Source organism: Tursiops truncatus, chromosome 21, assembly GCF_011762595.2.
Source record: "Tursiops truncatus isolate mTurTru1 chromosome 21, mTurTru1.mat.Y, whole genome shotgun sequence".
Taxonomy (NCBI): domain Eukaryota; kingdom Metazoa; phylum Chordata; class Mammalia; order Artiodactyla; family Delphinidae; genus Tursiops; species Tursiops truncatus.
In genome coordinates this window covers 23,600,854-23,614,931 of record NC_047054.1, presented here as the reverse complement: position 1 = coordinate 23,614,931, position 14,078 = coordinate 23,600,854, and the positions used below count along the sequence as shown (strand labels likewise).

Below are 14,078 nucleotides of genomic sequence, written 5' to 3'. Positions count from 1 at the left end.
ATAAACATTTTATTTTGTAATAAATTGAAATTTACAGAAAAATTATGAAGGTAGTACAGAAAGGTCCTGTATACAATTTAGCCAGCTTCCCCTAATGTTAACATTTCATATAACTATAACACCTCTGTTAAAACTAAGAAACTGAAACTAACAGTGTGTATGTCAATTATATCTCAATTTAAAAAAAATAATAAAATAAAATGAAAAGAAGCTAACATTGGTACAGTACTATTTAATACAGACTATGCAGCTTTTGCCAGTTTTTCCACTAATGTTTTTTTCTCTTCCAGTATCCAAGTACAGGGTACCACATTACATTTAGTATTGTTTTCAATTTTGAATGAATTATTAGCATATTAAAAAATAAAAGTAATAGAATTGCTGACTTAAATAAAATTTATGGTTGTTTTCATATTAATTGCACTTTTTCCCCACCTTTTATCACTTAATTAGTTCATGGTTTTTAAAATTTTTATACTCATTTGTTTTCGGTGTACAGAAGTTTTGGAATATTTCACAGTGAAATTTGTTTTTAGTTCATGGTTTTTTGGCAATATGCTTAGAAAAGAATCCTCACTTGGAGGTTAGATATTTGCTTGTATTTCTTTCTACAGTGTTTATATTACTTAAATGTTTACCTTGTTTAGTATTTATTTTGGTTTATAGGTTGAGAGGAATTTAATCTTTTTCAAGTCCACACCATTTATTGAATAATCTGGTTTTGCTTCATTTATTTCAAATGATGCTTTTAATATCATATTATGTTTTTATAGATGCTTGGACTTATCTGGGCTTTTTATTTTGTGCAGCTTTTTTCCCCGCTCTGCCTTTTTTGTGGTAGTACCGTTCTTTTAAAAAGTATGTAATATCTGGAAGTGCATGTCACCTTTCCTGTTCCATGATTTTCTATTTCTGACCCAAATTTTTTTCAAAAAATAGTTTCCAAAATTTTATATGTTATTCTTGTTTAGTCTTCCAGGGAAGTTTTTAAACTAAAACTCATTTCTACAAATGGATTTTCTGAAATTTTTATTGGAACTACTATAGTCTTTGAGTTTAATTTAAGGGGGAATTGACATAATTACAATAAGTCATGCCATTCATCTGGGACATGGATTATCTCTCCATTCGAATTTCTTTCCTTAAAAAAGAAGCTAGCTTTACTTTCCTAGTATGCGAGTTTAAAGTGTTTTGGTATATTTTTATTTAACTTCTTTTTGTCTTTTTTTTTCCAGGTTCTTTTTGGAAAAGTGAAGAAAATTCAGCCTTCAGTGGATAAAAACAAAGTTTCTTTGGATCCTTCTCCTAACTTTGACTGCCATATGTCAAGAAGTGTCCCCTCTTTGAAAGATACCATTGAACTACAAGCCTACAGTTCAGCAGTATGTTAACTTTTCGGTTCATTTGACAACTTGAAAGTCACATGCCTCACACTGTATGATACAAGCCTTAAAACAACTGCCCAAAATATTAAATGGAAATCTCTTACTTCATTCACCATAATATGACCTAAATAAATAGATAGTAAAAGCTGTTTTAATATTTGTGATCTCAGAACATTAATAAAGAAGCTTCCAGATTTAACTTAAATCTTAATTTAAAGCTTCCACATTTAACTTCGTTCTAAGTACAGTGGCTGCTTTTATTTAGATGTTTCATAGATTAATTCCTAACTTGCAAAACAAACAAGACTACTTTGAAATGTTATTGATCTTCACAAAAGGAGAAAAGGCTTATGTATTAGTCATTACATGGTAGACTAATTACTACACAGTAATTTTCTGTCATATGTTACTGAGATACTTAGTAGACCTTTAATCTTTTATAGAAGATTAAATTACGTAATACATACTATATATAATCATATATATGATTAAATGAGGATAAATATTTTAGAAATATATATATGCTCCCACATGTAAGATGTATTAAGCTATTGTTATTTTTCTAATTGACTTTTCCTCCCAAATAAAATATAGTGGTTCCCAGCATATGCAAAACATTGAAGTTTTAATGAAAAAATACTTTTTTATTTAAAAACAGATTGTGTCTGTTTCTGCTGATATTGGAAGCCTATCAAGGAAATAATATGCTGTGGGGAAAAAAATTCCTCTTCAGGAAAACTAGGGTTGAAGAAGCCAGGGAGAGTGGGGCCGTATGGAAGCTGATTAATAAATACCAACATGCAGTTATCTAGATTTTTTTAAATAGGAGTTTATTCAAGTCTGCAAAAATTAATCGGCATAAAAATGTTCTCTTCCTTCTTTATCTTTTAGGTATACTTCTATGAATATGATGATCTTTCAAAGCCAGTAGATAAACCTAGGCAGTGTCTTCCATATGCAATAGTAACAGTAAAATTTATTGGTCAAAAAGTAGACAAAGGACACCTTATGACATCTTTGAGACTCCTCTCAACAGGATTTCCTAAAAGGGCTGGTAAGATACATATATTTTTCTACTTCAGTAGCATTTGTGCTGGTCTTACAACTTCTGAATATGATTTTCTAATACATTATGAATATCTAAGCAAAATAGTTGTGCTTTACCTATTTTCGATTTTATATATCTAGAATTACATTGCAGCTATTTTTTTTTTTTTTTTTTTTTTTTGTGGTACGCGGGCCTCTCACGTTGTGGCCTCTCCCATTGCAGAGCACAGGCTCCGGAAGCGCAGGCTCAGTGGCCATGGCTCATGGGCCCAGCCGCTCCGCGGCATGTGGGATCTTCCCAGACCGGGGCACGAACCCGTGTCCCCTGCATCGGCAGGCGGACTCTCAACCGCTGCGCCACCAGGGAAGCCCATTGCAGCTATTTTTGTTATTTCTTTTGCTCAGTGTTATGTTTGTGTGATTCTTCCACGCTGATATGTATAACTGTAGTTTCTTCATTTTCACTCATATATTTGTATACACACATACACACACACACACACACACACACACACACCATATTATTCAATTTTGTGACTATACACTATTCCTCTGGGGATGTTTTGACATTTTGTAGTTTTCTTCATATTCCAAATATTGCTGTTTTAAATGTTCATGTACGCATCTCAGTGCATATGTGCAAGAGTTTTTCTATAGCGTATACATTTACATCAGGAATGTGCAACTTAATCCAAAGACAATGTCAAACAGTTTTCAAAAGTGGTTGTGTCAGGTTACCTAATTACTCTGCATTATTGCCAGTACATATACTTCTTTTTTTAAAAAAATAAATTTATTTATTTATTATTTTTGGTTGCATTGGGTCTTTGTTGCTGCAGGTGGGCTTTCTCTAGTTGCGGTGAGCGGGGGCTACTCTTCATTGCGATGCACGGACTTCTCATTTGCGGTGGCTTCTCTTGTTGCAGAGCATGGGCTCTAGGCACACAGGCTTCAGTAATTGTGGCACACGGGCTCAGTAGTTGTGGCTCTCGGGCTCTAGAGCGCGGGCTCAGTAGTTGTGGCGCATGGTCTTAGCTGCTCCGCGGCATGTGGGATCTTCCCAGACCAGGGCTCAAACCCGTGTCCCCTGCATTGACAGGCTGATTCTTAACCACTGTGCCACCGGGGAAGCCCCATATACTTTTAAAAAAATGTTTCTGCCAGACTCACAGACTTCAAAAACAACTGTATGATTACCAAAGGGGAAAGGTAAGGGGGAGGGATAAGTTAGGAGTTTGGGATTAACATATACAGACTACTATATATAAAATAGATAATAAACAAGGACCTACTGTATAGCACAGGGAGCTCTACTCGGTATTCTGTGATAACCTATGTGGGAAAAGAATCTGAAAAAGAACGGATATATTTATATGTATAACTGAATCACTTTGCTGTACACCTGAAACTAACACAATATTGTAAATCAACTATACTCTAGTATAAAATAAAAACTAAATTTAAAAAATGTTTCTGCCAGCCTAGTGAGTGTGATATGTTATCATTATCACCTCAAAAAAAGAGACTCTTTACCCATTGAAAGCTCTCCTGTCCCTTTTCCCCTAAGCCCCCCACGACCCCTACACAGTCACTAATCTGCTTTCTGTCTCTATATATGATCCTATCCTGGCCTGGCCATTTCATTAAGTGAAGTCATAAATAGTAGCCTTTCATGACTGGTGACTTTCACTTAACAGTGTTTTCAGGCTTCTTGCATGTTGCAGCATGTATCAGTACCTCATTCCTTTTTATGGAAAAATATTCTGTTACATGGATACGTTACGTTGTGTTTATCCATTCATCAGTTGACCATGTGGGTCACTTCCACCTTTTGGCAATTATGAATAATTATGCTAAGAGAGTTCTTGAACAAGTTTTGGTGTAGACATGTGTTTTCTTTGCTCTTAGGTATATAGCTTGTTCCTGAACCTCGGGGGAAAGTGTTCATCTTTCCCCAGTAAATATGATGTTAGCTGTGGGGTTTCTTTATGTCCTTTACCCTGTTGAGGAAGTTCCCTTCTATTCCTAGTTTGTTGAGTGTTTTTATCTTGAAAAGGGCAATTACTTATCCTTCAGAATCTTTGCCATCTAAAAGGTTTTTTAATATGAATCTTCTTGTGTATTTAGTGGGGTTGGACGTCTTTTTGTGTTTGTTGACAGTTTTTACTTAACCTGTGATTTTCTTGTTTAAGTACTTTGCCCAACTATCTATTGCATAGTCTTTTTATTAATCGTTTGAAGATATCTGTATATTCTTTATGTATTCCAATATATGTGTAATTATGTACTAAGTTTGTCTCATTCAGAATATTCTTTTCACCAGTTTATTTTTCTAAGTTCTACCATGGGTTTGACCTATTAAAATATTTAATGTGTATGTAATTGAAAGCATTTCTCATTTTTGGTTTTCTGACTTCCATCCATGCTTAAAAAGTACTTTCCTAGGGCTTCCCTGGTGGCGCAGTGGTTGAGAGTCCGCTTGCCGATGCAGGGGACGTGGGTTCGTGCCCCGGTCCGGGAAGATCCCACATGCCTTGGAGCAGCTGGGCCCGTGAGCCATGGCCGCTGAGCCTGCGTGTCTGGAGCCTGTGCTCCGCAGCGGGAGAGGCCACAACAGTGAGAGACCCGCGTACCGCAAAAAAAAAAAAAAAGTACTTTCCTATCCCCAGGATTATAAAACTATCCCTCCATGTTTTCTTCCAGTATTTTTATGGCTTTATTTTTTAATGAATTTTGTTTTATTTCAGTATAAGCAGGTATAGGGATCCACCTTTCCTTTTTTTCTGTCCACTCCAGCTTAAGGACTACATCTCTATATTTTCTTTTTTCTTTTTTAATTTTATTTTTTATTTGTTTATTTTTGGCTGCCTTGAGTCTTCGTTGCTGCACGCGGGCTTTCTCTAGTTGAGGCGAGCGGGGGCTACTCTTCATTGCTGTGCCCAGGCTTCTCACTGCGGTGGCTTCACTTGTTGCGGAGTACGGGCTCTAGGCACGCAGGCTTCAGTAGTTGCGGCACGTGGGCTCAGTAGTTGTGGCTCTCGGGCTCTAGAGCGCAGGCTCAGTAGTTGTGGCTCTCGGGCTCTAGAGCGCAGGCTCAGTAGTTGTGGCGCATAGGCTTAGTTGCTCCGCAGCATGTGGGATCTTCCCGGACCAGGGCTCGAACCCGTGTACCTTGCATTGGCAGGCAGATTCCCAACCACTGCACCACCAGGGAAGTCCCACATCTGTATTTTCAAACATATTTCCACTATAGCTTACTCTAATTAAAAGGATAATCACAATAGTTATATAATTTAGAAATCTTCAACAGAGCTATTTTTTAACATTCTGTGAAAAAGAACTTCATGGTACATTCCCAGTGATATGATTATAACTTCGTATATTGTTCATGAGCAACTTCTCATTAATAATCTGTTTTAACAATGGTATTTTCATGGTATTAGTTAGCTATGAATGCTTTGTGAACATTTTACCTGCTAAATATGTGTTTTTATAAGTTCCTTTGTTATTACATTGAAGTGCTTTATGAAATTTTAGGAATAAATCTCTATAAATTATAAAAAGAAAATTTGCTTCTATTTTCCAGGTTTTTATTTATATTTATTATTTGCCAGAATAGTTATTTCATAATGGAGCAGGGGTAGTGGTTTGCTTTGGCTCCTGGGAAGGATTTTGTGCAGCCTTTTTGATCTTTTCCCCCTCCTGTTTCTTTACCTTATTCCTCTTTCCTTTCCAGTTTTGTTCTCCTGTGGTAGAGGGAAAAGAAGCAAGGTAACAGTAGGTGGAGGGAGACAATTTTACCTAATAATGTATAGATTCTATTATTAAATATCTGCATATAGGAGATTAATATAAGAATTACCTAGTCTGTGAGCAACATGGTTTTATTCCTATTTAATTTTTCTATTTCTTAGTATTTGTCAAAATTCAAATTTTTTATAGCAAATACTTATAATGGGTCTATAGGGCAGAATTTCATGCTATGTCATTTATACTTTATCGGTCGGTTACTCTTCCTCTTCTTGCTTTTTCTGCTGAGAACATACTTTAATCATCATTAGGTTATTTGATGGACTTCCAGTTAAAACCGCTTATGACATAGTTTACTTGCATTAATAGAGTTGCCTGAAGAAACACTTTTTGTTCCTGTTTTTCCTTATTTTCTTATTATTTCCACAGAAAGAACATGGTCTCTGAATAACTGTACAGTGGCCAAAAGAATTGGAAAAGGAAAAGATGCTACTGTCATCTTTGAGCATTTCAGGAAACCTATAGATCCATTTGTTCAGGAAAACTGTTCATGCAGTGCACTAAATTCAGAGATAAATCCTTCCAACTCAAATATTTCTAACTCCTATGGAAATGTGCAAAATGAAAACATTTCTGTACTTGAAGCATACAGTGGACAGATGGAGCACAATTCAGCAGAATGTAGAGACACTTCTCAAGTACATGCATATGATTCAGGTCCTTCATTTATTCCCAGTGATACGAGAGAAAGTGTTAATAATGATGACCTCTTAAATTTGACACATCTTAAAGATGTTTTAAGTGGTTTTGCTCCTGCTTTTCCCCTTCATAACAATATTGGCTCAAGCACAGTTATTACTTCAAAACTCATCAAAGACCCAAGACTGATGAAGAGAGAAGAAAGCATGGGAAAACATAATACTATTACAGGTTTAAATGAGATTTTGCCATTGGAGAAGAGTTTAGATTTTGCTAATTCAGAAATAAACCTATCATCTATGCCAACTAATCCTGCCTCATCATCTGAAGTCATGCCTGGTGATCAGACTGTTCTTACTAATTATTTGGATGCCCCTTGCTTCAAAATTTCTTTGAATGAGTCACAAACCCAGGCTCACAACATGGGCTGTAAGACCTATGATTGTACAGCTCCCAGTAAAATTACCACGGCAGAACAGTGTAAGAGCCACGATAATTTTTCCTTCCCAATGTGTGTGTCAAATGTAGTCTCAGAAGTTGAAATCCAAGAACACAGTGGAGAAAAAGCTCAGAGATCCCAGCAGAGAAGCAACATTCCAATTTTAATTGAACAAAATAGTGAGCCACGTGACTCTTACGAATCAGTGAATACTTGTACAAAAGTATATAATAGTCACATCTCTCCAGAACCACAGTCTTCTAATTTTAAAACTGTATATCAGACTGGTCACCAAATGCCTACGCTTTTTCCACTCGAAAGCAAAGAAAGCATACATGAGAACATTCAAGATATTGGAAAGATGAGAAACTTCACTGGGCCAGAAGACAATTCCAAACATGAAGAAAAGCAAAATGTATGGAAAGAAAGTGATAATTCTTTTACTAATAAAACAAAAATCAGTCCAGTAGATAGTTACATTTCTTTGCATCAAGACAACAAAGAGAATGAGAATCTTGATTATTTGGTGGAAAATTGTGATCAAATATTAATTACTCAAGGGTTAGAAAAGCCAAAATCTTTCTCATCTACCACAGAGGAGAAGTATGAGCTAGATCACCTAGCATTGGAAATAGAAAATCATCTTACTCCAAGACTGGAGAACCTTTCACAAAAGCATCCTCAGCACTCTTTAGAGTACAAAGATAACGTTCACACAAGTTTTACCATTTCTCAAAAACGAATGGAACTGAAATTGGAAAAACCAGATCAAAACTGTGTTAGCGTTATGACTGATGCTTTGCAGGAAGCAAAAGACATTCCCCAGGCCAAACAACTGCCGGCCGTTACTTCATCTCATGACATTAAAACAGCTCATAATGCAAATTGCAGCATGGCTAGAGAAAATATATGTGTTAAAAGGAGAAATGGAAATGATCCAGTGTCCTTAGCGAACAGTGAAAGAGACTGCAAAGAAAATTCTCAAGTTAACAGTAAAGGTCAAGATCACACTCAGTTCTGTAATTCACAGTTGAACAGTGATGTGCACCTGAATGTTGATTGCAGAGAGCAGAGAGAGAATGATAAAGAAAACCAGAATGAGGCTGAAGTGGAAGACATTGCTTTGTCTACAGAAAACAACATAGGGAATATACATGGAGATGAGAAGCAGAGTTTTCATGCAAACAAAAATTTTACCACTGTAGATGAAAGGAGGGAGAATAAAGATTACAATAGCATAGAAATTCTGAGTTCTGAAGAATTTTCTACTACATTTAATTTGACTTGGGGGAAAAAATATGTGTCCACAGAATCTACATTATTAGAAAATGAAGGTACCGTAACTGCCATAAACGAAAAAGATACTGGAAGGACTGTAGAGCATTTGGTTTCCACAACATTTCCCCAGGTTGCAGGTTCTTCAGGGCATGTAGCCTCACATGCTGTAGTTCAGGTAGCTGATGCGCCAGTGCCGGCGTTAGGCACAAATCTCGAAGATCACCCAAGATACCAGTTTAAAGAAACTTGTTCTTCTGAGGGTCCAGATTTTGGTTTGTTAGTAAAATATAGGGTTTCTGATTGTGAAACAGATATGGATAAAAATCAATTACACAACTCATTTCATCAGTCGGTAAGTGACAACTCAGTTCTTCAAAGCATCAAATTGGATAATGAGATTGAAGTAGGATCAGAACGGAGTGACAGTGCTTTTCTATTTCAACAGGATGCTCATAGCCATGGAAATGTACTCTATGAAGATTTCGGGGCCTCATACGAGACTCTGAAGTCTCGCATCGGTTGGGAAGGTCTGTTAGGAAGCACTAATGGGAAGACAGAAGTTTTGAAAAGCACCACAAGGAGGGAGAATAGCGATCAGCATTACTCCGAGGAAAGTAGTTTTTACTTCTCTACAGCAAAAAACAAAGCAGAGCTCTTCAACCCAATTTTACTTCCTGATCTAGAAATTACGATTACTAATGTATTTATGCAAGGATTCAGTCCTGCTGTTGAATCCCTTGCATTGAAAGATAATTCCTGCAAATATAGAACTGAAGCCATAAAATCAGAAATAAAGGAGGAGGAGGAAGAAGTTCCACGATTTGAAATTCATTCCCAGTGTTCTGGTGAAAATTCACATCATCCATCGGAAGGTGAATTTGGTAATGTAAGGCAAGTATCAGGACTAGTGAGTAAATCTGAAACCTCACTTTCTGAAAAGCAAAACAAGGGACCTTTGGTTACTGAACCTTCTAACGTCACAACAGTAAATAACGAAAGCAGGTGTTCCTTTACAAAGTCAAAAACCGATTGTAATGATACTGGAAGTAAAAAGGACACAGAATCAAGCATTAGCCAAAGAAAGCCACATACACCTTTTAGGGACCAGAATATACCACATAAAGATTTAAGACATCACGAACTTTGTGGGAATAGGAGGAGGCTAACCAGTCAGGACTTGTTGGAACGTTTTTCTTCATTATCCCAAGGACGAATTGAAACCTCTTCACGGTCAGAAAAACACATTAGGAGTGTCCCGGATATTCTAACTAGTGAAGCATCTTTATGCAAAAGCAGATGTCTTTCCAGAAAACTTGACAGAGCTGTTCGTCACTTAAAAAAAGCTCACAGAAGAGTTCACACGTCTTTGCAGCTTATAGCTAAAGTGGGAGAAAAAAGAAAGGGCCCTTTACCAAAAGCATATGCAGTAATATGCGATAATTTCTGGGAAAGTTGTGACCTTCAAGGTTATAGTTCTGTGTCTGAAAGAAGATATTACTCCACTAAGCAATTTTTGTCAAAAAGAAAATACGACAAGCCTGGAGAGAAAAGGGCTTTGGGATTTGAAGTTGATAAATCATTAACTCATGTATCAAACCACAAGTCTTATAAAACAAGTGGAGAGAGAGTCACAAAGTGCCTTTCTGAGAAAAATGTGTCCGATGTCTCCAGAAGTCCCACCACTATTCGCGTGAGAGGATATTGTGATGGAGAGTATCCTGAATCACAGTTAGCCCTCTGCTCCAGGTCCCAAAGTACAGGTCAGTCAGCTTATAGCACTAGCAGTCTGAGAAATCCCAGATCATCAGAACTTCAGCCCTTTTCTAGAAAAACTGGGTGTCTCTCTTCCCCAGACTGCCCAGATGAGAAACTAATTAAAAGAGAAAATCAAATCGATGCAGAGTTTTTATCTAACGTTAGTAAATATGAAAAGCTTAAGAACCATTCAGCACATGGTAATATTAAGGGTACAACAAAAGAAAACAATTCTGAAGCTAATGAAGTAATAAGTAAAAGGAATTCAGTATCTTTAACTTGCATAAAAGAAAGCAACGTAAATTTTAGTGTGGACAAAAATCATGATGCAACTTGTATAGCCCACACAAAGGTGAAAACTGATGCAGTTATTTCAGTCTTAGAATCAGGTGTGACGCATGTTTTTAATATTGATATCAACAAACCAAATAACCTTATTTTATCTGGTTATACAAGAAACCTGGAAGTAAATTTTCCTATAGAAAAATGGACAGCTCCTAATGAGAGCTCCAAACCAGGCATTATTACAGGAAACTTCCTTATGGACCCATTAAATCTAACTCTGATAAAAAGCAAAAAGTGTAACAGTATTCCTCAATTGTTATCAGCCACTCTAGTGACAGACAGTGAGGGAGAATCTTCACAATCTTACCTGAATAAACAGAGCATTTTTGCTGTAGATTCTTCAGCAGTGTCTACCATTGTACCACACTGTCAACAAGGATGTGCTGGAAAGGAGCTGCTAAAGACAGAACATTGCTCTTCAAGTAATTCCTTCCGCATAGACGGGAATGGAACAAATGTTATTGAGAATTCTGAGTTGGATTTCACATCAGTAAGTGAAGAAAGTAAGGACAATATGATGAAGAAACTATTTTCCCATGATAGTTTTCTGCTCTTAAAAGATAACATAAAGGGTTCTTCTTCCCCAAAATGTATTGCAAAGAAAGACATTCAGGACAGAAAAATGTGGAAAGATAAACAAGCAGAGAAAGCAAAAGATTCATTTCACAAAACCATGGCTGAAGGATCAAGTGTTAAGACTGAGTACAAAAATCAAAAGAATAAGACATTAGAAGAATCCTCCTACTTAAGTGAGAAAACAGTTAAAGGCAACTTGGTCGATTCTCATTTAAGCATTAAAGGTGCTACTGAGGCAGTCTCTTTGAGTAACACTGCTTCTAATGAGCTTAACAAAAGAAAGAAAGAGGAGGGAAAAGTTAGTCATGACTCTCAGTCTGACTCCGCAGTGCACTCAGGAAGAGCCTGTAATTCCAAACCAGGCATTAAAGGAATGAATCATATGCCTCTTCTACATGCCCACTCTGAAACCTCCAACGTCTCTCCTCCTCCGAAGATGCCTACATCATACGTGAATGAATTAAAAGAAGAACATTGCTTAACTAATAATTTGGCTCCTATAGCTAAGATAGCTCAAATTTTGAAGAGGGCAGATGAAGCATCATCTTTGCAGATTCTACAGGAAGAAACTAAAGTTTGTCAAAATATTCTCCCTTTATTTGTTGAAGCTTTTGAAAGAAAACAAGAATGTTCATTTAAACAAATCTTGATTTCAAGAGACCTGTTGGTAGAACAAAACCTGTGGTATAACTGCAGATGCAAATTAAAACCGTGTGCTCTTGACTCCTTTGTAGAACTTCAAATGATGATGGAAACTATTCAGTTCATTGAAAACAAAACAAGGCTCTTAGGAGGTGAGCCAACATTCCGAAGCTTGCTTTGGTATGATGAGACATTGTACAGTGAGCTGCTTGGCAGACCACGTGGGTTTCAACAACAATCCAATTTCTATCCTGCTTTTCAAGGCAGGTTAAAATATGATGCATTCTGTGAGTTGCAAAACTATCGTGATCAGTTGGTTGAAGTGTTTGAAGAAACCAAAAGGGAAATCAGTTCATACTACATGTTCTTAAAATACAAACGACAGATTAATGAGTGTGAGGCAGTAATGAAACATTGTTCTGATTGCTTTGACTTTTCTCTTTCTGTTCCATTTACCTGTGGAGTTAACTTTGGAGATAGTTTAGGAGACCTAGAATCTTTGAGAAAAAGTACATTAAATCTGATCAGTATATATGGGGACTCTCCCCAAAAAGATTCCTGTCCAGGAAAACAAGACCATCTATGGATTATTATAGAAATGATCTCCTCAAAAGTTAATTTTATCAAGAGCAATGAGGCAGTAAGTATTAAAATATCTCTTTATGGTCTGGAACATATCTTTTTTGATGCTGCAAAAAGTCTTGTTTGGAAAGAAAAGAGAGAGTCTTTCTGCAAAAAATACTCAGGAAAGAACAGCAAAGAAATACTACTCAAAATAAATGAACATGCTTTTTCTAAGTTGCAGAAGATACATGATACGTTGTCTAAAGGTTTAAGCAGTGAACGCATTTCCAGTACTGGGCTTGAGAATACTATGATTGCTTCCAGAAAGTCAAATGCTCTAGTAAACAAAGCAACAATTAGCATAGAAAACTCTAGGTTTAACAGTACTTTGCTTTCATATCCAGATATCTGTTGTATTAGTGAAATATTGGATCAAGCTGAATTTGCAGACTTTAAAAAACTACAGGAACTCACTTTGAGATGTACCGATCACTTAGAAATTTTAAAAAAATACTTTCAGTTGCTGCAAGAAGATAACATAGATAATATTTTTATCACACAAGAAAATGTTTTGGACATGGTGAAAAACCACAACCACGAGGCAGTAATTTTAAAACCTGCGGCCATTGAAACCTATATTGAAATCGTCATGCTCTCAGAAACAGTTCACTTTCTTAAAAACTCAATGGCAAAGAAACTAGACAAACAGAGGTTTCGAGGTATGCTTTGGTTTGATTTGTCACTTCTTCCTGAACTGGTTCAGTGCCAAGAAGAAATGACTTCTTTCTCATTTCTTAAAGATAATTCAACAGATTGTCTTTGGAAAGTGATAGAGACTGCTATTTCTGAACTTAAGAACGATCTGGATATTATCTACAAATATAATGAAGCTGTTAATTGCTCCTATGCTCTTCATTTGCTCTCAAGAGAACTTGAAGAACTTTCAGAAATAAAAACACTTCTAAAGAAGTCTAAGTATTCTCTTTCCACATACATTGACTTTGTGCCGTGTATAGCATCCATAAATTACGGAAGCACTGTGACAGAGTTAGAATACAACTACACTCAGTTTTCCACCCTGCTCAAAAATGTGATGGCTGCCCCTCGGAAGGACTTAGGGAAAATGGCCCATGTTATGAAAGTCATGAAAACTATTGAAGATATGAAGATAATATGTGCTAAAAATGCTAAATTAGCCATTTCCTTTGTCCTGTGCCAAATGCGACATAACAGAAAGAAGACTTTGCACCTGGAGAGAAAGGAAGAAATGAATATTCATGTAAAACCTAGGAAGAATATCAACAAGTCCAGTACTTGTGTGAAGGTGCCCTCAGTTTCACAGTGCATAATGAAAAACGTTTCAAATTCCTCTAAAAAACGACCTTTCACTGTAGACGAGTGTGAAGACCCTCAGGAACAAGACGAAAATACTACCGTTTCCAGTTGTAAAAAACAAAAGGTAACAAATGTTTTAAGCGAAACCTATGTAGGTATTCTTTTTGAGAACAAGGCTACTCTTTAAGTAAACAAGTACGTAGTTTGCAGAATTGTAAAAATTGAGGATGCTTTAAATACTGCCTTGCAGAATGAATTTACTA

General features: G+C 36.5%; 1 protein-coding gene across 1 annotated transcript in view; it reads left to right on the top strand.

Moving 5' to 3' along the window:
* Nucleotides 1–14,078, top strand: part of TEX15 (testis expressed 15, meiosis and synapsis associated) — a 77,925-nt gene that overhangs the window by 55,281 nt on the left and 8,566 nt on the right. The window contains 3 exon segments of the mRNA XM_033848878.2: nt 1,236–1,382; nt 2,277–2,439; nt 6,612–13,939. Of these exon segments, the coding sequence (XP_033704769.1) occupies nt 1,236–1,382; nt 2,277–2,439; nt 6,612–13,939 (7,638 nt within the window).